Raw genomic sequence first — 22,371 nt, 5'->3', positions numbered from 1 at the left:
TAAGATGCTGTCCAACACTTTCATATTTTGGGATTTAAAACTTATATCAACCCTTTAAATTATTGTCAAAAACAACCTTGTCCTGAGCATTGTTGATGACCCTGTTTGTATTGTCATTTTTACAGACTTGACCTTTCGCCGTCTAGTCAAGGTCAAGTCAGTCGACTTATTGTCAATCTTTCAGTTTTTGTGTTCAGATATACAGTGATATATGTTTGCATAATACAGCTCTGTTTTACAGTGTTGTAAAGTAACTAAGTACATTTACTCAAATAATGTACAATGCTGAGTATTAAAATGTGTTGGTACTTTGTACTTCCACTCAACTTTATCAGATTTATGTAAGACCTTTAGTTACTCTGCAGATTTGGATTAATGTTCGGAAATATAAAAACACTTAAATAAGACTTCAGTTACATCTGATTCACATACTAGCCATGTTATCAAATATATTACATTTAGCTGCACCTTGCAGCTTTGATCAACACTTTAATGCATCACTACTTATAATCAAAACATAATATTGTGGGCCAATCTGCCTAATGAGTACTTTAACTTGAGGTATTTTAATTACATTTTGATGGTAATACTTTTTTACTTTTACATTTTGTATACTTGACTTTTACTTGTAACAGAGTATTCTCTCTGGTAGGCCTACTTCTATTTTAACTTTAGATCAAGATTACCTCTGCTGTTGTAATATGCAACCACCTGATTTTAAATGTATCTTGAGATCACAGCTTCCCACTGAAGGATGTCGGCGGCGCTGTAAGAACGAGGAGGCTGAGAGATGCTCTGATCTTCCGGATCTCTTCTTCTCCGCGAACGCGCATGCCTGCCGGTGCAGTGAGATGCGCATGTGACGACAAAAGACCCGGTTTCTCTCTCACACACTCACACTCACACTCACACTCACACTCATGTGAGTAGCCGTGTGTGTGTGTGTGTGTGTGTGTGTGTGTGTGTGTGTGTGTGTGTGTGTGTGTGTGTGTGTGTGTGTGTGTGTGTGTGTGTGTGTGTGTGTGTGTGTGTGTGTGTGTGTGTGTGTGTGTGTGTGTGTGTGTGTGTGTGTGTGTGTGTGTGTGTGTGTGTGTGTGTGTGTGTGTGTGTGTGTGTGTGTGTGTGTGTGTGTGTGTGTGTGTGTGTGTGTGTGTGTGTGTGTGTGTGTGTGTGTGTGTGTGTGTGTGTGTGTGTGTGTGTGTGTGTGTGTGTGTGTGATGACGAGAGAGGTTGGCTTATTATCTCATGCAGAAGCCCGGACAGTCGGTTAGGTCCTCCCACCGGTGTCTGGCTATTTATACGGTTAGAACCGCAGCCGTGGGTCGTGATAACAGGACGCGGCTTGGACACAGAGATTTATCACAACGCGGTAAGAGATGCTGTTCTTGGCCGAGTGTTGCCGGTGCCGGTGTGTGTGTTTGACCTAAATTATGCAATGACCGTGACATATATAGACGCTAGTCGCATATGTGCTTTTTGTGCCTTATTGGATGCATGCTGCAAGGACCGCTGCTTGGAGTCAGGAGTGTGTGGTGTGTGGTGGTGGGAGGCTTCAGCCCATGAGGATGATGTGGTAACAGACTGCAACATCATCCAGGTCCTCCACCAGCTTGTGCTGCAATAACATCCCCACATATACTCATTTATGTATGCAACCTTGTTCTGGTTTCAAGTTGAAGGCCTGCACAAATTAAACGCACCTTTAAAACAGAACCTGCATTAAATCAGAAAAAAAGAGCAATCCTGATTTATTTATTTGTGTTAAATAATTAACGACAAATAAACTAATAATTGTTACTCTTTTGACGACATTTGACGTTAAAAGTGTAACATTTGGCCCAAGTTTCATTGTTTTAATTTGCTTTCCAGAGCCCACAATACTATGCGAGTTCTAGAAAAGTATGGCCCTTCATCTCATGCTGTACAAAATGCACAAGTAGGCACATGAATGGGCAGGGATCCAGTACAACAAACCAAAAAAAAGCAGTAAACATTCAAATCAACATATCTTATCATTTCCTATTTCAATTGTGGATGTATTGTGTTATCCTTGCAGGTAAAGGACTGGTTTGGATGATTGGCACTGTAACGTTGCTATTAAATGAGTTAAATTAAATTTAAAAATACACAGTGAATAAAGAACACAGACTTTTGCTCATTATTTACTCATGTATTTGGCAGCATAATGCCAAAAATATTTAAATTTCCTTGAGAAAAACATTTACAGCAAAGTTGTTGCATCATTTACATCCGGCAGAGACTACATACTGTAATTTAATCCCACTGTTAATTTGCTTTTTAAGACAGGAGATGCAATTAAAAGCCTACAAAATAAGCTAGTTATTGGTGCTTTAGGTTGGTATTTTTTTCATTTTACCAAACTGTTCCCTTCTGTTAATTGGTTGAAAATCTTGTTAAATTACAGTCTAATCTTGAATTTGAATACATTCATGTGGATGAGATGCACTGATTTAAAGGTGTGTACAGTGAAAGTTCCAGCAAAAAACCCAAACTGTTATGACTGTTTGTGAAATCGACCAGTGAGTGGCATGGAAATACCAGTATCAGCCTGCCAGCTGGGGGCACGGCCTTTTCCAGACAGGGCATGCAATTTGTGGAATCCAAGTGCTTTCAATGAAAAGGGTAAACAAGCCAGTGACCAGACAACAGGTTACAGACAGGTCAGACAGGGGGGATAGGGGGGTGTGCAGCAGGGATGGCGACAAGGGAGTTTTACCAGAAATTAGCCATAGGTTTGGGTTGTAAGACAAAGGTGTTGTGGCCAGTAAGTAACAAAGTAAGTAAGACAAAGGTGTTGTGGGCAGTAAGTAACAAAGTAAGTAAGACAAAAGTGTTGTGGGCAGTAAGTAACAAATTAAGTAAGACAAAGGTGTTGTGGGTAGTGTTTTGGTTAGGGTCAGGGTTAAATACAAAACTGGGGCGATAGGCACTGTTTGCTGTGTCTGGTGGGAATGTTTTGGCGGGAGTGAGTGTGGTGGAGTTGGTAGTGGTATGAGAGGAGGAGGAGTTCTGTCAGCATGCCAACACCATATTCTCACCCTGCTGCTGTTGAAAGGGCCGGTAAAGACATAAACAGGTCCAGTGGGATTAGGGCCTACTCGAGGAGTGATCATGGGGGATTTGCTGCCCGGCGGGCACACAATGGCACTGTCGCGTAACACACAAACCCACACTGGACATGCTCAACTGCAAAGTTTAACAACAGACCCAAGCCTACATAAATCTGATTAGAACTCCCCTTTGTTTGGGAAGCCCCACCGGGGTTAACAGACTAGCCGTGCCCCAGGCCATGTTTGATATGACAGGGGGTGGGTTGACGTTGGTTGGACGGCAAAGAGAAAAGCTTGGGGCACGTTTTGTTGTGGCGGGGTGTTTCCACGTGTGTGAAGTCCCAGACAGACAGGGAGGGCTAGACTGTGTGTGAAAGCACAATAACAGGATGAACAACAGTTTTTCCCCCATCCAGTGTGTGGGCACGAGTCAGCTGATGATAGTTGATGCAGACAGGATTTAAGCTAACATGAGACAACAACAACATAGGCAGACACAAAGACTGCAAGCCGGTTTGAACCTGTTCAAATAATGAGACTCAGGATAGATGCTTGGATGCATTGGGGGGGACAAACGGGTCTCCGCTTTTAGTAGAGTACTGAATGGACATTTACAGAAATAATTTCTATCGTTCCTTTCTCAGTGCCGGCTCTGGCCCAGGCTGCAGCCATGCCTCTTCTGGAAGAGACCACTCTGCCACAAGAGCACCCACCCACTGTCCCTGTGGTCATTATAGGTAAACGTTTTGCACTTACCACCTGACCTTAAGTTGTTTGAATTCTTTCTCATTCTAATGTGTGTGATGCAATGCTTTGTGCTCTTTTGTGGTTCTTAACCAAATGTTTCCAATCTGTTTTCAGGCAATGGCCCATCCGGTATTTGTCTGTCCTATCTGCTGAGTGGACATAAGCCGTACCTTGATACAGCAACAGTTCACCCAAACCCGATACTATACAGGAAACTACAGGAGTCCAAGGAACTATCCATCACTGAACAGGCAATAACATCTATGAATTTCTTGCACATGTACACATGATCACAGTCACTCTTACATGTCACGAAATTGACATTTTTGTTGTTGCAGGATCTGGAATATTTGAGCGAAGGTCTCGAGGGGAGGTCAAGGAACCCGGTGGCTGTGCTTTTTGACACACTTCTGCACCCCAATGCTGACTTTGGCTACGAGTTCCCCCCAGTCCTTCAGTGGATGAGGGACAAGCACCAACACGTCCCACATCTTGTTCTGGGGAGGGCAACGCCTGGAGGTGCTTGGCATGTAAGTTTCAGGTTCAGTCAGCAACACCATTTAACTATCTATGTTTTCTATCAATGCTTTTGTTTTCGCCCGTCTCTGACCCTTCTCTTCTTTACCCAGGCAATGGAAGGCTCAATGCTGACTATTAGTCTTGGCATCTGGATGGAGCTTCCTGGGGTTAACTATAGGGACTTGACTAACGGGAAACGCAGGTACTGAGAAAGGTTGACAGCAAAGGCATGACTAAAGTCTCTGCCTCATTCTGTGCCAGCTCTTACCTCATTGTCTTCTCTTCTCTCTAGAGATGTAACCAGTGACAGAGCCACCCCAGAGGAGATCTCGTCCTATTACCGTAACTATGTGAAGCTTAAGGGCCTCCAAAATAATTTTGTTGACAACACCTACGTGACATCTGTTCAGAAACTCTGCCGGGGGCAGGAGGGGGAAGGTCTGGAGAATAGGCACACTGATCAAGGAGATGGAGGGGTGGGAGATGGTGGGAATCAAGGCTTTGAGGGTAATGGGGTTGACAAGGGAGGAGGGGGGAGTCTTTGGGAAGTAAGGGGGTACCAGCAGGTGCAGAGCGACACTCATGTCCCCTTCTCTCTGTTTGCTGAAAATATCGTTTTGGCCACCGGTGCGTCTGATTCTCCGGGTCACTTAGGCGCAGAGGGGGAGGACCTTCCATTTGTATTCCGCAGCATCTCAGACCTGGGTTTGGCCATAAGCCGGAGAAAACTGGATATGAACTCTGATCCAGTTTTAATCGTAGGTGCCGGTTTGAGTGCTGCAGATGCAGTTCTTTGCGCTTGTGGGAGCAACATTAGAGTGCTGCATGTCTTTCGTAAGAGCGTGGACAACCCAGACCTCATCTTCAAACAGCTGCCCAAGACCCTGTACCCTGAATACCACAAAGTCTACAACATGATGTCCTCTCAGACCTACACTAATGTGGCTCCCTCCTCTGCTTCAGACAGACCCCAGGCAGTTAGTATTGCCTCCTCAGTATGTGCCAAGATGTGCCCAAAGCCTCAGTTCGCCGCAGGTAACATGGCTGGTACTGCCAGTGTCAGCCTGTTTCCTGTCTACACAAGTTTCCCTGAACACGGCGTGGTGTCCTTCCAGTCTGACATGACGTGTTTGCTGCAGGGGAACGACTCCCTCAAGGCATTCAAGATCTCCATGGCCCTAGTGCTGATTGGGACCAACCCAAACTTGTTTTTCTTGAAGGGGAACGGCCAGTACCTAGGTCAGGATCCAACAAAGCCCATCTCCTGTACACAGAACCCCATTGACGTTCACCCCTACACTTATGAGTGTGCCAATGAACCAGGTCTCTTTGCCATGGGCCCGCTGGTGGGAGACAACTTTGTTCGCTTTTTGAAGGGTGGCGCTTTAGGCATCGCCTCGTGTCTTCTAAAGAGACTCAAGAAGAAAGAGAAGCTCATCAGCAACGGAGGGAATAACATCATTTGAAACACAATGGAGAAAAGAGCGGTACCCGTTGGTCCCATAGAACAGAATAAAAGCGCCCATACCAGCTGAAGCAGAAAACAAACATTTTAATGTTTAAATCATTTAGGCAGTTTTTTCATCAAAGCTAAGGAATTTGTACAACTTTCTGAGACCAAAAAGACAATGGATGTACAATAATTAGTTTCTAAAGAAACACAACTTTTAAGAGTCCTGTCTGACTTCATCAGAAGTCCCCATAAGTCCATGTGCCAAGGTTTTTTCAGTCAATCTGTAACCTCACAACTAAATGGGAGCTTTATTTTCATCAGGGTTATTTATTTGTTCACCACGTGTCTTTCAATTCATTTATTAACAATAGTTGTGTTTCTGCCATATCAAACTTTAAGTCTTATTTTAGCTTTATATGCTCCAAAATAGAGGCCACTTCGCTCATAGGCCATGTAACTTATGGCTTATAGTTAACAACCTGGAGTGTTGAGTTTTTTGCAATTGTAAACGCACAAAAAATCTATCTCAGAACTAAGCAATCTCAATGTTCCTGATTATTCTGAGCCATTTAACTTCAGGATTCTTTGTTAGTAGGTAGTTGGAGCCATATACCTGAAAAGTTAGAAAAGTTGAATAAAAATGAAATGATGCTTAAGTGCTACTTTCTATGCAAACAATTCACTTTCAGATCTGAATGTATTCTTGGACCATTTACATAATGACTAGAATATAGTTAAACACTTCTTCCAATACATATTTCTAAGACACAATGCAGGTAATTTCCTAAATCACATGATGGATTTAAGAAGGAAGACTTCTAGTTTTAATTGATATCTTACAATTATTTTGGCTTAGGTTTATTGATATTGCCCAACTCTATGAGTGACTATATGTGTGTAAATAAAAAAAAATCTTCTTCCATTTTTCTAAGTGAGCTTCACAGCAAGCAGCCATGTTGTGTTTTGAGCAGTTTTTGTTTTTAGAGGTTATGAGCAGACAGTAGCAATCTATTCTTTATTCACAGCTTTTTATTTTCTTTAAATCATTTGAATAGTGTTTGCAAAAGTGTGGTGCTCTATTGAACACATATGTGTATGTGTGAGTGTGATGGTCATGCTCATGGTTTGTTTGTTCTGATCTGATCATTTACATTTTTGGTCAACCCCCTTTAATTCAAAATGTTAGTCAGAGTCAGTGTTGGGGGTTTAATGCATTACTAATATACACGTTGCTGTAGTCACATTACTTTTTTCACTAACAAAGTTAATATTTTAACACATTACGGAAAACGCTTTAGTAATCATATAACAGTTAACTAATGAACATGTTGTTACTTATGTTAAAAATGGCATTTTATTCCTTAATGCTTTATTACTGACTATTGTTTTGATACGAATATAAAATATATGCATGCAGGCATGAACGATTGCCTAGCAGCAGCTGCTCTGAACAGATAACAGACCTGTGCTGTAAGGACAGGCGTAGGACATCATAGGACAGCGGGGACAGGGTAACTAAAAGTGGAATTAACTCTTATTACTGTTATTAAATATAATCAATGTTAGACAGTACTCTCCAAAAGCAATATTCTCGCTTAATAAAGATTAATGCCCCAAGCAGTGTGTGTGTGTAACCAAATAATTAACATTTAAATGCAGATTTGTAAGAATCTTAGAAAGCAGGAAAAGCTGCTCTATTAACCAAGTAATTAGTAGATGATCCTATTGTAATTTGGGGTGATTTTGGCACTGTGATGCCCATTTCCTTGCTGCAGTAAAATAAAGTAAATTCTCAACTCATATGTGGCATTTGCCTTGAATATGAATAGACAGGTGGGCTTTGTCTGCACAGAAAGGCCCATCATTGTTTTGGCATGAAGTGGACTCACCTGCAGTTTTTAGATCTGTAAAAATGCCTGCAGGCTCATCGGAGATCTTTAAGGAACAGCAGCTTGAATCCATAATAAGTTTCTAGTTTATCTAAAACTAAGGGATGGCTGTGTTCAGCAAGTAGAGTTGTAATGCTCTCTTGTACAAATAAAGAGTTTTTAATGTTTTGTAAATCGCATTTTTTATTATTGACAAATAAAACTTTGAGAAAAAAATTCTCTGAACATGAGACTCTTTTGTTACATTTCTCTCTGTCGGCTGTTTCATTAGTGACATACAATACCAAACATTGGCAAACTTTTCTGATCCATTTGATCAGTTCTGAAGAAGTTATAGTTGAAACACACAAATCAAGAATTAACGATTGAATTATTTTTGTATTTTTTCATATGGTATTGCTGGAGTTGGACATAGTTCCTGTGCCCTTTAAATGCCCTCTGGAGGACATTAAGATGGAACAGCTCATCTTCTCCTGCTTAGTTTGGTGGGGTTGTACCTAAAACACACAGAAAGTATTTTATCTCACAGGTCTTTCCATTTGAAGATGGGCTTTTAACATCACATTCACGTCATGGATCATTCCTCAATGTCCTTAGAGGCATTTTGAACAAACAATAAAAACAGCCCAAATTAAGCGCTGTAAAACGAGGACAGTGTTTGAACAGTTTAAAGCAAACAGGCTTCCTATAAACCGTGTCTGGAACATTTGTTTCATCCTACCAAAAGAATACCGGATTGTTTTCTTAGCAGCAAAGTCTGGCTACGCATGACTGACTGAGCAGTGATCAATCAGATCAGCTTTGACACACACACACAAAATAAATCTCAGACTGTCTTTTTTGCTTAGTCAAAGAAAACACGGCAACAGCAGCTTTCATCATCTCTGTTACCTGGGCAACCGCTGTGACGATAAAGTAACTCAGCTCTGATTGGTCAAGCTGAAGCTACAGTGGTCCTATAATTCTCAGTTAATGATATAATGAATAATGTCTGCACCTGATTATAATGACAGAGGCTGTACAGACAGAATCTTCATTTCAGTGGATTTTTACCACTTTGACTATCATGGTGACAAAGTGTAGGAGCAGGCACGTCTAGTACAGGACACAATGTGCATTAAGGGTTTTGGCCGAACGTCAATGTCCGAGAGCAACAGACTAATAAGTCAACAGGGAAATATTTTGGCTCCTATGAGTTCTAAATCAGAAAGGATGCTAGAGATGAAAAAACCGAAGATGAAACATTTACACCTGCCTGGTCAAACAATAAACACAAAACAAAGTTCAATTAAACACATGAATTGAACAAAGAAAATAATGTTAACGGTTGATATACCAACCACTAGCTGTATGTGCACTAAAAAACATCTGGTGCTAATACACAGCCCTGGCTCTGTAAAGGGCAAACAGAAAAAGTGGATTGGACCGATATTTTTTTTACGTAAGGCTTCTATTGAGGTTTCTGAATGGAGGTTTGAAAGTCGTCACTTCTGGATGTGTGTGGAAAGCGGGGGGAGAAGGTGGACTAGTGCGATGAATTTCATTCACAGATATTAATTTGGTAAGAAGATTACTTTCTTTCTTTGGCTACAGAATATTGTCAGTGTGGCTGGAGGTGAACATATGACTTATTTTAAAATGACAAAATACTTCATTAAGTATATAAATATAATATTTATGAAATTTGCTACATTTGTGATGGCATTCATTATCATCAAGTGTTGACTCTTTTTCAAGACACAGGTAACAAAGTATTTACAAGTTACAAGTATCTAAAGCAGCAGGAAAATCTCAAATAACTAAATAAATAACTCAATAAAATCAGTATTTTACAGAATATAACAAGCCACTGTTTAACTTTTAAATGACGTCGTAATAAAAGAAACAGAGGTAAGATCAAAAGGTTTGGCTGTTTTTTCCTCATACTCAAAACCTTACAATCATTTTTAGAATCAGAGTTAGAAATTTACTACAAAAAGAAATCCAGTTTCTCACCTAAAGAGGTCATCTCCAACACTCTCGTCCTGTTTGTTGTGACGCTCCTCCTGAATCAAACACACGCTCAAATCATTAATACAAAAGTCAAAGAGTTCACGCACACAGATATGAGAGACTGAGTGATAATATTACCTCAGCTGCATCTTTCAGCCACTCATCCAGATCGGTGTTTTTGCCCCGGTTGTGAACCAGCAGATCAGAGCCTCGGATGACGGGGCCCACTGCGCTCACTTCCCCTGCCCGGCAGATCTGTCACGTGCACACAAGAGCATTGATTAAAAAAAAGAAAATGGGATTCTGTACATGATGTAACCTTTGTTGGAATTTCCTTTGTTGTGCTTTGAGGGGGTGAATGAAGTAGATTTGGACCAGACGGTATGAATCTGTCATGGAGACAATGTTAGGCATACACGATCATCTCTTCAACTCACAAACAAATAGGACGCCGGTCTCACATATAATGAACATTTTACTGAGAAAAGGAATCGCTTACTTAAGTGCTTGGAAGGGAAATATATTATTGTTTCTGCCACTTGATATTTAAAACATTTTTTACACCTTACCCATGAATGAGGGCCTTTTTTCCTTTTTTGAAATTGAGAGAAATTGTAATTGTTGTCAATTCAGGGTTAGATTATTTTTCTGTCTAATTAATGGAGGACTAAATATCTGGATATCATCTTACAGACAGAGCCTTTCTCTAGCAGTTATTCACAGCGCTGTTCCCAACTCCCCAACAGGAGTATGATGTTTGTTTTAGTTACGCAAGTTGCATGGTGGACAAACCTTGCGGAAACTTTTGAAGTTCTTTGCGCAGCTGTAGCTCTGCACCCTCTGTGGTTTCGTTGTGGGAACCGCGCTCACAGTCAGAGATCTAAACTCCACCAAAACCAACTTTGTGGGAAGATCTTCATCAATGTTGGACTCCTGTGAAACAGCACATTAGTGAATCAACTTCTGATTAACAGTTTTTAATCTTCCTTGAATAAATAAATGTTGAACAATATATAAGGAACCAAACCTAAAGTGACAGTACAATGAATATCTGAGAGTTAAAGACAATGATAGCAATGCAATCAGTGATGTCCGTTTCCCTTTTGCATAAATGCACAACATATAACATGTTGTTCTTTTCACAGCTTTTGGCTGAACTTACTTGGACCTCCTGTTTGATTGGAGGTTTCTTAGTTTCTTCTTTTGGCTGACAAGTATCTGCTTTGAGCAGCTCTATATCCTGCTGGCATAAAACGAGTGAACAATGTAAATCAACAGCATGTCATGAAACAGTTTTAAGTCTTCGTTTCTCTAAGTAAATCCTCACCTCAATGAATAATTCCGAATCATCAGAAGGCTTTAAGTGTGTACTGGCAGATGAAGCTTTTGGAGGTTTGCTGAACTCATGACTAGGTGCCTTGTATTCAACAGGGTGAATCTGCGCTGTCTTTATAGAGACAACATGCTGCTCAGTTGTTTGGTTCTTATTGGAGCTTGACTCTTTTTGCACGCCCACCTCTGGCCTCGGCTTGTTTCCATTTTTTTCCGGTTGGACCCGTTGCCTCTTGCTTGAAGACGAAGCCTCCACATTATTGACGCCTTGTTGTTTGGTTGAACTGCTCACTTTTGGCTGTGCTTGCTGGCCTAGATTCCCTGAGGGTTGCTCATCAAAGAAGTCCATATCTTCAGACATAAGAAACTCCAGTTCGTCCATCTGTATCTCTGCTTCCATCTCCTTCCTCTTTCTGTTCCGCGGTTCTTCCTGCACAGTGTCTGAAACCCTCTCTGACTGAGCCCCAGACCCTCCTCCAAAGAGATCAACTGCTGACCCCAGAGGCGTCTGGGATGTTGCTGAAGGGACTCTGTCTGAACGGGAGGATGTTTCTTTAGACGTAGATGAGGTGTTTGCTGCCCGTAGGTTGATGGGTGATTCCAGTAAAGGGCGCTTTGGCTCTGACATGGCAGCAGAGAGCTCGTCCTCCAAAGGCCTTCACGAGGAAACAAAGAGAAGGGTAAGCATAGAGTTTCCTTTTATATTGTTGCCAAATTCAGTTATTTGTAAATGTTCAGATCCCTACCAACATGCAGAAACACTGATCTGGTCCTTTAAAAAAAAAACGTTTACCTTTTCTTGTTGACAGTTTGAAAGAAACTGGTCAGACTTGATTGTTTCTGTGGGGAAGCTTGTGCAGGGATCTTTTGTTTCTGAGGAGATTGCTTCTGTTGGAATGTCTTCGTGCCAACGTTGGTCCTGGGAAGGGAAGACCGGGACCAAACGGCACTACTGCCTGCACCTGAATCTGCAAAACATGGATTGATGGGTGGTGGACGATCAATAGTTTATAGTAAAAAAAACCTGAAAAGCAGTACAGGATTCTTTTTTTTTTTAAAGAAAAAGACAGACTGGTGCATCTCTAGTTTATTCATGCAGCTACCTCTAGGTTTGGACTCAGGCTTCTTCCTCTCTGAGGCCGTGTTCTCTACAGTGTTGAACGATGATCTCATTGTGTCGGCCACGATGCACTGAGTGGTGTTCTGAGCGGCTTTGGATCCACAGAGCAGACTGATGTTCTGGTTTTGCTTCCTCTCAGGAGTCTCAACTACTAACATCTGCTCCGTTCCTTTAAATACCGTTATCCTGTTAAATAACAACAATTACACACATCAGACAGGCTTCCCAGAACAGGAAGAAGAACCAAACGTTTGGACAACTTTCACACATGATAATAGATGTGTGTTTGCGAGTGTGTGTCAGTACCCTTGTGATGTCTCTGTGTTGACTGCGTAAGCTGTGATGTTCTGAGAGGCTGCAGGCAACACAGTCTCCTCCACCGCCATGCTCTGAGACAGAGAGGCACTCGGGATTCTGGGTTGCACTTTGGGTGCCGACTCTGAAACATAAACAAAGGCAGAAATAAATCAAAGAAAATGTATAACGCCTAAAAAAAAAGAGGCAGCAATCAGTGCTTTTCTATCTAACCCCCACCTGAGTCTGGTGTCAGACAGGATGGATTGCAGTACTTCTCACACGAAGCATAGATGGCAGCCAAACCGATTTCAGACTCTGTGATGACTCGGAGGCCTTTTCTGTCAGCGAAAAAAGGATAAAAGTCAGAGAGAGAGTTTTAAAGTCTTCACAAATCATCCCTTTGACAACTCAATTGCCAAATCACATACTAAAGGGATTTTTTTCATTAAAAAAAACAGCTTGTGTTTTACCTTTGGACAATGTTCTTTGCAGAGTTTGCCCACTCTGCAGCAGAAGTAGGAAGCAGAGGCTGGGAGCTGCCTGAGGTCACGTCCACCACACAGCAGTGAGGACTCTCCAGCAGGCTGCGGGGCAGAGAGCCCGCCTCCAGCATCTGGCTGCGGCCCCCTCCAAAACTCACAGCTGCACTCAGGCGCCTGAGCTGCAAACAACATGGAGAGCAAAACCATGGCTGTTTATCTGGACAGTGACCAGAGAGGCAGGAAAGTACAGACAGTTCATGTCTTCTGATATTTCTCCTCATAAGTCTGATTAAAAGATCACTAAGGGATCAATAAATATTTTAGATATTGTAAAAGCATTTGTTCCAGAGGATATTCTTTAATGTCATAACGTCAGATTAGCCGAGGACAATTCAGATTTCAGATAGGCTCTTACCACGGAAGCAAACGCTTTACAGGTTGAAAGAAAATTGGTTCTCTGCGCCGATTATTCCAAAATGTTTAATATTACCTTACATGGAATGTAAATGTAGTTGAGGGAATCTTGAGTGGGTGCTATTTTTTTGTGTGAGATCATCGATACACCTGCAATACATACTGTGGTCGAGCACAAAAGTATAGGTTGTATTTAAGCACTGTGTTCCAAAATGGTGGAATGAGCTCCCCATTGAAATCAGGACAGCAGAAAGCTTACACATCTTCCGGCGCAGACTGAAAATTCATCTCTTTAGACTCCACTTCGAGCGATAGAATTACTAACAAAGCACTTATATACTAATAAAGGGCTGGCTTATCTAAAGCCAGTTGAGTAGCACTTGAAATGTTTGGCTCTATGAAACCTGATGTACTTATATGATTCTGTTTGCTTCAAGGTTGTATCTTGTTGGTCGAACGCACTTATTGTAAGTCGCTTAGGATAAAAGCCTCAGCTAAAAGCAATGTAATGTAATGTGTTCTCTGTTATGCTGTGAGAGGGTCCTTGTGACTTGAACATCGTCCCTTTTTAAATGACTAGGAGATAAGTGAGTGTAGGAAATGACTCGCAAGCAAAATGCTGGAATTATTTGTAAATTAATTCATTACCATTAATAGCAATTTACCACTTAATTGTTTGATAACAAATGTAGATGTTTCTTTTTATATTAAATGGTTGCTTATTTGCTTGCTGATGACACTATGTAAAATGGAGATACATATGAAATGATAGTGATAGTAACATTAGTTCTACATTTGATTAACTATCATCTTTTTAATTAATCTTGAAAATATCTCATCTCATGGAACATCTTTACTAGGCAAGGCAAGGCAATTTGATTTATATAGCACTTTTCAGAACGTGGCGATTCAAAGTGCTTTACAGATTAAAAGCAAAATACATTTAAGAACAAATACAGCATAAATACTTTATTAAAAAGGCATTTAAAAACAGGCATAAAAAGCAAAGATAATGAAATAAAATAAATAAATAAACACAGCAGGTACAGAATACATCACTAGAAAAGGCATACTGTATTGTGAGTTCACAGCAGCTCAATTAAAAGCAGCGGCAAATAGGTGCGTTTTTAATCTGGATTAAAAAATAGGAAGTGTTTCAGCGGACGTGCACGATTTGGGCAATTTGTTCCAAATTGTTGGGGCATAATAACTAAAAGCTGCTTTTCCATGTTTAGTGGTTATTCTCGGAACAGAGAGCAGACCCGACCCAGAAGACCTGAGACTCCTGGATGCTTCTGATGGAGTAGGTCGTCTATATACCTCGGTCCTAAGCCATTTAGTGATTTGAAAACTAGCAGTAGTATTTTAAAATCAATTCTTTGGCAGACTGGAAGCCAGTGTAAAGACTTCAGAACCGGAGTGATGTGATCCACTTTCTTAGTGTCAGTGAGGACTCGAGCAGCAGCGTTCTGAATCAGCTGCAGCTTTCTGGTAGATCTTTTTAGTGAGCCCTGTGAAGACACTATTGCAGTTGTCGAGTCTACTGAAAATAAAAGCATGGACAAGTTTTTCTAAATCCTTTTGCGACATTAGTTTTTTAATCGTTGATATATTCTTCAGGTGGTAGTATGCAGACCTAATAACTGTTGTAATGTGACTGTTAAATCTCAGGTCTGAGTCCATCACTACACCCAGATGTCTTGCTTTGTGAGTTACTTAGTCTGCCGACTGAAGCTCTGTGATTACTTTTAATCGGTCCTTCTTTGCTCCAAAAACAATGATCTCAGTTTTTTGTTTGTTCAATTGGAGAAAGTTCTGACTCATCCAGTCAGTGATGTGCTCAATGCACTTGCTCAGTGTTCTAATTGGAGAGTAGTCTCCCTGTGTAATTTAAAAATAAATCTGGGTGTCGTCTGCATAGATGTGATAGCTTAGATCGCTGTTTTTAATAATTTCAGCCAGAGGTAGCATATAAATATTAAAAAGCAAAGGTCCTAAGATGGAGCCTACAGTTCTTCACTGGAGCAGTTGGTCTCCCAGAGGATCTCCGTGCTGCTCACTGCCTGCCAACTGATGTTCAGCGGATAAACAAGACGCTGACGAGATCATGTAACCTTCCAATTATTAGCGAAGCTAATGACAGAAAAAACAAGCAGGGTACGACGGAGATCATTTCTTATAAAATCTCATGTGTTTTGTTATCCTTGACTCAAGAGGATAATTGCAGAGCAATAATAACTGATCACCTGCAGCCCTGCTGTTCTGTGACCTAGAATAGCACAAAGGAAAATGTGGACGTACTTGTTTGGCACTGAGGAATATGAAGGTCTTTCCGTTGAAAAGCCGTTTCCGAACTGGATTCGGTCCAAGGTTTACATCCTCTTTACTCAGGCTGGGCTCATCGATCTCAGGGATGAAACTTAAAAACAATGAACGGCACAGTTAGGGAGATAATGTTCAGTGTGGCGTCTGATGGTCAGTTAATCCTCAGTGAGCATGTACAGTATATACATAAAGATGGCTGATTTTGTACCTCTCAGATTTAGGAGGGGGCAACTTCTGCTGAACAGCTCTGCTGAGCTCTGAGAAGAACTCCGGCTTCACGATGGGACGGCAGCACAGCAGAGCAGAGATGGTCTGAATAGGAAATCAGGAAAAACATTAAATACATAATTGGGGCCAAATACACACATGTGCTATTGAGAATAAACAAGTTTGGTCCTGACCTTGATGGTGACCTTAGCAGTGGGCATGGCCAGGTGGGTGCAGTCCTGCGTCCAGGTGTTGACCAGCTTACCCCCCACAGCCACCAGGGCCTGGGAGAGCGACGTCTTGCCATCATTGTCCACACATGAGGAACACACTACGGGCTTCTGATGGTCCAAACTGCAAAGAGATTTGGAATTGAGACCTTTCTAAATGTTGAGGAAATAAAACTAAGCTTGAAAGGAATTCAAGGCTATTTCCTTCAAGTCATAGTTTGTCAACAAATGCATTCACAAAATAAAACAAGACATCTATTGTAGATTTAAATTGACCAAAATATTTTGAGGTTTAGTTAAGTAAAATTGAACTAAAACTATTCATGTGACTTTTTCAAAAGACTTTGACTAAACCTACATCAACATTCATAGTCAAAATTAACACTAGTGCAATAAAACAAGATGAAATCAGACTTATTGATCATGGTTCTGTTATATGAAAAAATAACTAGCCTTGTCTTGTTACAGTTATTTACCTGAATTTGCTGTGAAACACCCCAAATGTAACGTTGTCTCCTGACTTCAGGTTCATTGTTGTGTTCTCCGTCACGCGCTGGCCGTTCACAAATGAACCGTACTTGGAGGTGTCTTTGACAGTCAGGGTCTAAGAAATAAAGAAATAAAGCAACTCATGAAATTGTCCATCAGTCAAACAAATCATCTGGACTGTCTGTTCAATTATTCATGTCTCGACAAGAAGCCCATCCTTTCAAATAAGCGTAAGCTGGAAGTGTATCTTAGGCTTGCAAAATCAATTAAAACTGTTAAGTGTAGGAAGTAATGCACAGGACTACAGCCTGCATGCTAAACGAATGACATCCAAAAGCAGTAACCAAGACGGTTACGAAACTTCCTTAACAGATAGAGAATTACTTTTAGAAACTTTATTGGTACAACAGCATTATGAACAAATAGAAATGCACACATCAAACATAACATACCAAGAAGGTTCTGACAAATACAGAAGAAAAAATAAATCTGAGCTAGAAGTGAGTTGATAATCCCCATAAAAACACAAAAAAAGGTAGGAGCTGGTACTTTACACACTTTTAACCACATACTGTATACCTTCAAAAATAAAAACAAGACTTGCCTCAAAATTTACCTTTGTATTTTAAATGTGACAATAAATACACATGAACTTTGATTGTGTTAAGTCTGATAAAAATAGAGTAATACAGGAAGTATATGAATTTGGGAACCACTACTAATCACTTGAGTTGAGCATCAGCCTGCGACATGTTGGCGAGAGTGTGTCACTTTTTCTGATGTGTGCACTATCACTCGTAAACAACAGAGCTCTGTGAAAGTGTCTCTTGTTGACTAATGCTGCTGCTCATGTTTCCATCAGCCTTTACATCTCTCTGTCTGTAAGTGCTTACTGACGTCAAAACCTCACCCTGTAGATCTTTGTTTTGCAGTTGTGAGGGCATTGTGGTATTTCAGCTTATCGAATAGCCCTAGACAAAAACCTGGACAGTATCAGTAAATATCTTATATATATATATATATATATATATATATATAAAACAAGCTATCAGTGCTGATACAATAACAATCATGTATGTTTAATTGCGTAAGTGTTAACACTCAGCAAAGCCTGCATGGTTTGTTTTTAACCCAGTAAATGAGTGATGGAGACCATTTCATGTTTTATTCGTCATTTTTTGTAAAAAGCTATGTTATTTCACCACTGCAACTCTATTGTTGGTCTCTTATAAGTTAAATCAATACCAATAAGGCTGGCATCTAGAATGAGCATGACATAAATTATATATTTGTACTAAATACAGAATATGTCAAATCTCTGAGAAGTTTTATAAAACTGACTGATGTTACACTTGAAAGTAAGTGACACAATTGAGAATCTGTCCGTCATGCTACACCTCTGCAATAGCACCACCTTCTGTGTAGAAGTGCGACCACACTATTGTACAAATAAAATCAGACTAATCATCTACTGTTACACTGTTAGAAGGAATGCATGATATAGTCAAATGAATATTTTGGTCTTCTAATTCCCTCTCACCTGGTCAGTGGCTGTGAGATGAGCGTGAGCCCGGCTGATGGACTGGTCGTTGGGGAGGAGGATGTCACAGTTCTTGCGTCCTACGACATACTCTTTAGTGGAGAGCAGATAGTGTGTCTCACCTGCGAGTGACAGGAGGCAAGTTATGGTAAACATCCGAAACAGACAACCTAACTCTGGATTTAAAAACTCCCATGACAAGTTGTGAAAGTGCACTTTTAATGCGTGGACGTTCTCTTACAGCAGATAAGATGCAAGATACCGAAGCTCAAACTGTTCTTGATGGTTCTGTTAAGACATACACATTACACAATCTGCAATGTTTCCTACTAGTTTAGGTTTTATTTTTAGCAATTATTTGCAGTGTGATATAATTATAAAGGGAACAAAATAACCTGATCACAAGGCTTATGTTTTGGAGTAAGGCAAAGCTCAGAAACATGGTCAAATCAAAGAGGATTACTAAACTTAACGTTATATAAAATGTAATGTCTGTTTAAACAGAGAGGGCAGTGGTAAAAGATCCGTTAAGAACTGATGTTTTACTACTGGCAACTGAGTGTACTGAGCAACTATGTTTTTTCCTGAAGAGCAGTGTTTGTGTGGGTTTTTCTTGTTATCCTGGTCATGTTCATGACTTTCATTTTGCCTTGCATAGCCCTATGTTCAGTGGCTTGAGGAACGAACGGTTTGGGGAAGAAAATCAGTTGAAGAATCCAAATTGTCTGTGGTTTCCTGAAGGTAAGTTGATTAATGAATTTGTCATAAGATATCAAATGATCCCAAAATGGTGACACTCAATTGTTTATGCAGAAGAGACAAAAAACAAAGGAAATAATGTGAGTGACACATAAATAGTATTAGCAAGATTTTAGAAAATACAGGGCAACTAAGGCCGACCACTACATCCAAATGGTAAGACTTGTGTTGTTATTAGAATTACATGATATTGAACATATTCGTTTTCATATTGTGAAATGATATGTTATGATTGGCCCAGTTTTTTTTGCTGTCCTGTGCCATAAAAGCCTATGTTTAGTGCATGACACTCAACAAAACTAATGAATCAATCTTGGCCCAATTCAATGACATCATAAGAACATTTAAAATGCACATGTACTACATGGTTTGCATGAAAACGAAACTCATGCACAACTTGGCACATGGCTAACCAGGATTTAATACTACTCTAAAAACATATGCACTCTCTTTCGGTCAGTTAAGAAGCTTTAGTTGTTTTTATCATAACTGTATCTACACTGAACAGAGATCTGAATTTAATTTAGCTGTTAGCTGTGTGTTAAGCTATCATTGTCGGCCATTACAGACAAAGTTACCTCCAGGCTCCAGGGCTGTCAGTATCCACATCTTAATGCCTTTTGTTGACTTTTCATATGTTCAAACCTGCATTAAGTCACAAGTAAGCTTATTTCAATATTTTAAGACGAGCAGTCCTGCAAAAGTATCAACAAGGCGGATACCCAGCGCGCCACCGCGTGACGTACAAAGATGCGCCACTGCTCTCTTTTCAAAATAAAAGTATCTCCCAAGATACCTTCATTCATCTAAGGAAGGGGTGTCAAACTCAAGGCCCGGGCGCCAAATACGGCCCGCGACTTCATTTTATGCGGCCCTCAAGAGCTTGCAAAGAATATAATATGTTTATTATACGGTTACATGCCACTTTACAGAAGCACGTTGCCCATAAACTACATGTCCCACAATGCATCTCATTTTGTGACATGCGCACTGAAGAGACTTGCAATTATTTGCCCTAGACTTCTGCTTTCAGGCGTAGGCTAGTTCATTATGAAGTTATTACCCTATCCGATAATAATCCAATTCAGAGGAAATAATGTAATATAATGCATCATTTTATATATTATATATTTATATATGTACATTTATATAGTTACAACCGGCCCTTTGAGTGCAGCCATAATGCTAATGTGCATTGTGAAAAGGTTAGTACATCTTTCACAAATTCGAAATAATCTATGTTATTTAAGTAATGTCATTGATTTCTGAAGAAAGGGAATGGTAAAAGGCTTGTTCGGGATAATAGGCTAGATTTACCAAACTACTAGCCTACTGAAAGACAGTTTGAGGTACTTTTACTTTACATGAGTATTTTTACTTTCTGCTACTTTATTCTTCGACTGCCCTACAATTCAGGGGCAAATCTCGTATATTTTCAAGGGATAACTGTGATGATTAGATAGATACACACTCATACCACAAGGTGTCGCTACAGAGTCGTGATCTATGGTTAAATCCAGATGTAAGGTAAAATACCTGAACAAAGATTATTATTAATAAAGATGGCTGAGAGTTTAGCACGGAGCACGAGTCAGTTCATTAATAGACCAACAAACAAAACATTAACTTTACTTTCAGTTTTGCTATCTAGATATGAATATTGATGCGTTCTGGATACAAACCATGACCTGTGAAAAATGGGACATCTTCTGAAAATAAGATATAAGTACATTCAAAAACTGTTAATGCAACTTCGATAATCCCATAACCCTGCAGATTCACCGTCATGTCTTTGAACATTTGTTTTCAGTATTTTTTTTTAACTGTTTTTGAAACAGCGCAAAATACTGTATATTTTCTGCCAAGCAAGCAAAAACACAATTAAATGTGTGAACCAGATTTGAAAATAAAAAATAACCCATTTGACAATCCCCGAAATTGGACATACATTTATTTTCATTTTAAAATATGAACCAAAAATAATCAAGACATTCAGACAACAAAAAAATACATCCACAACACAAGTCTAAAGTGTGTAATTATGCAGAGTTAACAGATAATCTGTGGGAGTTATTTGCAGATTTGGTTATATCATTCAGTACAGTTTAGACCCTCACAAACTTTTTGATAATGTAAAAATCTGAAATAAACTTCACACATTGCTTAATCCTTATTTTTTTAGTTTAATTGCTTAAACTCAAAATAAAGGATCCTTGTCAGAATTCCACGTTTTGCGTGCATCTGGCCTGAGACGTCCTCTTCCCCAGAGGCAGGGTAGTTTGTGATTGACTCTCATCACGGCAACACTCATACATGAGTCAGGTTTACGGATGACCTCACACCAGTCTGGATAGTCCACAGGTTGAGGTCCGCTGTAGGGTAAGATCACAGTAACAGTAGATTTAATCTACATCCAAATAAGTGAAATACTTCTTGGGGAGGATTGTGAATTTAGAAAGAAACTCACTGGTCACAGCATCCTACTCCAAAAGGCTCCATGCAGACACACTGGTAACAGTCACTGGTTATCCAGCTCTCTCCTATCCCGTACATCTGTCCCATGTGTTCACAGCTAGCTAATAATATAAAAAGAAGAAGAACAAATCAGTGTTCATTTCAAACCTTTATTTATCCAGGTGAATCCCTTGAGATCAATTGATCTGTTTTTCAAGGGAGACCTGCTGTTGATTACATATAAAGAATACATACTTTGTGAAATGTACTCTAATGTAAACATCCTGCATTCAAATGTTTTTAAGTACATGCAAATACAGAGGAGTGGTCATTACGCATAATCCTCGCTTTTATCTAATTATATATATAATATTATACTTTTATCATTCGTGATGCATTACCCAGCATTTCATGGTTTCAGCAGGTGTATACGTTTTATATTCGGATGATATGATTTGAAAAATTCAAAATGTTTAGCATTTACAAATTATAACCAAAATGTTTTGCAGGGTGTAAAGTACACAAATCTAAATATATTGAACAGTTATAAAATACCATAAATGTAATGCAAGTAACGCATATACATAATTTAATTACTTTGTTCTACTGGTCAAGTAGAAATATTACACTGTTGGAAACAATATGTCCGGACACATTTATGTGAACATCCTGCACCTTTGGTATTGAAGAAGCACTCTCCACTGTTATACACAGAGGAACATGGCACACCGGCACTCAGGAACAACAGTAAAGCCAAAAACACTGCTCCTGCTGCGAGGGCCATTTCTGAAAAGAAGCAGCGCACAGGTACACATAGAGAAACAGCAGAACATACTCAGCACATGAAAGAATTTCCAGATGTTTTGCCTTACCTCTTGCAAAGTTTGCTCTTTTACTATAAAAACCTCCTCTTGTTGTCTGGATTTTCCTCTTGCTGTCATTCACTCTCTTGTTATTTTTCGTCTGTCTCGTCTGCGTCTCCTCCTCAGCGCCAGTGAACTGATGCTCTCGCTGCCCGTGGGCTCAGATATTTATACTGAACCAGCTCATC

At 40.0% G+C, this 22,371-nt stretch overlaps 3 protein-coding genes across 5 annotated transcripts; 1 reads left to right on the top strand and 2 right to left on the bottom strand.

Moving 5' to 3' along the window:
* The first annotated feature begins 1,216 nt into the window (after window positions 1-1,216).
* On the top strand, window positions 1,217-6,376 carry osgin2 (oxidative stress induced growth inhibitor family member 2). Of its 2 annotated transcripts, XM_079641022.1 has the most exons (7): window positions 1,217-1,369; window positions 3,716-3,808; window positions 3,933-4,069; window positions 4,157-4,348; window positions 4,448-4,539; window positions 4,630-4,679; window positions 5,301-6,376. In XM_079641022.1, exons 1-7 carry the CDS (start codon window positions 1,246-1,248, stop codon window positions 5,801-5,803), a joined length of 1,191 nt encoding a protein of 396 aa, XP_079497148.1. In that variant the 5' UTR covers window positions 1,217-1,245; the 3' UTR covers window positions 5,804-6,376. The 2 variants fall into 2 exon arrangements, with proteins under 2 accessions (XP_079497148.1, XP_079497147.1); XM_079641021.1 differs by having other exon boundaries at window positions 4,630-6,376.
* Window positions 6,377-6,385: 9 nt separating this feature from the next.
* On the bottom strand, window positions 6,386-19,642 carry nbn (nibrin). Of its 2 annotated transcripts, none has more exons than XM_079641019.1 (17): window positions 19,445-19,642; window positions 18,108-18,229; window positions 16,555-16,682; window positions 16,043-16,202; window positions 15,850-15,953; window positions 15,618-15,735; window positions 12,891-13,081; window positions 12,658-12,758; window positions 12,430-12,562; window positions 12,107-12,309; window positions 11,797-11,971; window positions 10,999-11,659; window positions 10,834-10,914; window positions 10,464-10,604; window positions 9,810-9,926; window positions 9,675-9,724; window positions 6,386-8,176 (listed from the first exon to the last, which is right to left on the bottom strand). In XM_079641019.1, the coding sequence occupies exons 1-17, from the start codon at window positions 19,473-19,475 to the stop codon at window positions 8,143-8,145; spliced, it is 2,550 nt and encodes an 849-aa protein (XP_079497145.1). In that variant the 5' UTR covers window positions 19,476-19,642; the 3' UTR covers window positions 6,386-8,142. The 2 variants fall into 2 exon arrangements, with proteins under 2 accessions (XP_079497145.1, XP_079497146.1); XM_079641020.1 differs by having other exon boundaries at window positions 10,834-10,911; window positions 19,445-19,641.
* Window positions 19,643-21,063: 1,421 nt separating this feature from the next.
* Window positions 21,064-22,104, bottom strand: LOC307045966 (prostate-associated microseminoprotein-like; the record flags this gene model as incomplete). Its single annotated transcript, XM_079692046.1, has 3 exons — window positions 21,064-21,238; window positions 21,334-21,442; window positions 21,996-22,104. 3 exons carry the CDS (start codon window positions 22,102-22,104, stop codon window positions 21,064-21,066), a joined length of 393 nt encoding a protein of 130 aa, XP_079548172.1.
* Window positions 22,105-22,371: the final 267 nt, after the last annotated feature.

The sequence above is a fragment of the Notothenia rossii genome (genome assembly GCF_949606895.1).
Source record: "Notothenia rossii genome assembly, chromosome: 7".
NCBI lineage: Eukaryota > Metazoa > Chordata > Actinopteri > Perciformes > Nototheniidae > Notothenia > Notothenia rossii.
This window is presented reverse-complemented; position numbering and strand designations above follow the sequence as displayed.

Excerpts from the sequence above, each read along its gene's own strand:
- osgin2 (XM_079641021.1), top strand. The coding sequence starts at position 1,246 with ATGCAGAAGCCCGGACAGTCGGTTAGGTCCTCCCACCGGTGTCTGGCT. Across the intron at positions 4,349-4,447 it reads CGCCTGGAGGTGCTTGGCAT|GCAATGGAAGGCTCAATGCT; the intron begins GTAAGTTTCAGG and ends TTCTTTACCCAG. Across the intron at positions 4,540-4,629 it reads TTGACTAACGGGAAACGCAG|AGATGTAACCAGTGACAGAG; the intron begins GTACTGAGAAAG and ends TCTTCTCTCTAG.
- nbn (XM_079641019.1), bottom strand. The coding sequence starts at position 19,475 with ATGTGGATACTGACAGCCCTGGAGCCTGGAG. Across the intron at positions 16,683-18,107 it reads ATCTCACAGCCACTGACCAG|ACCCTGACTGTCAAAGACAC; the intron begins GTGAGAGGGAAT and ends TTTATTTCTTAG. Across the intron at positions 12,759-12,890 it reads GCAAAGAACATTGTCCAAAG|AAAAGGCCTCCGAGTCATCA; the intron begins GTAAAACACAAG and ends TTTCGCTGACAG.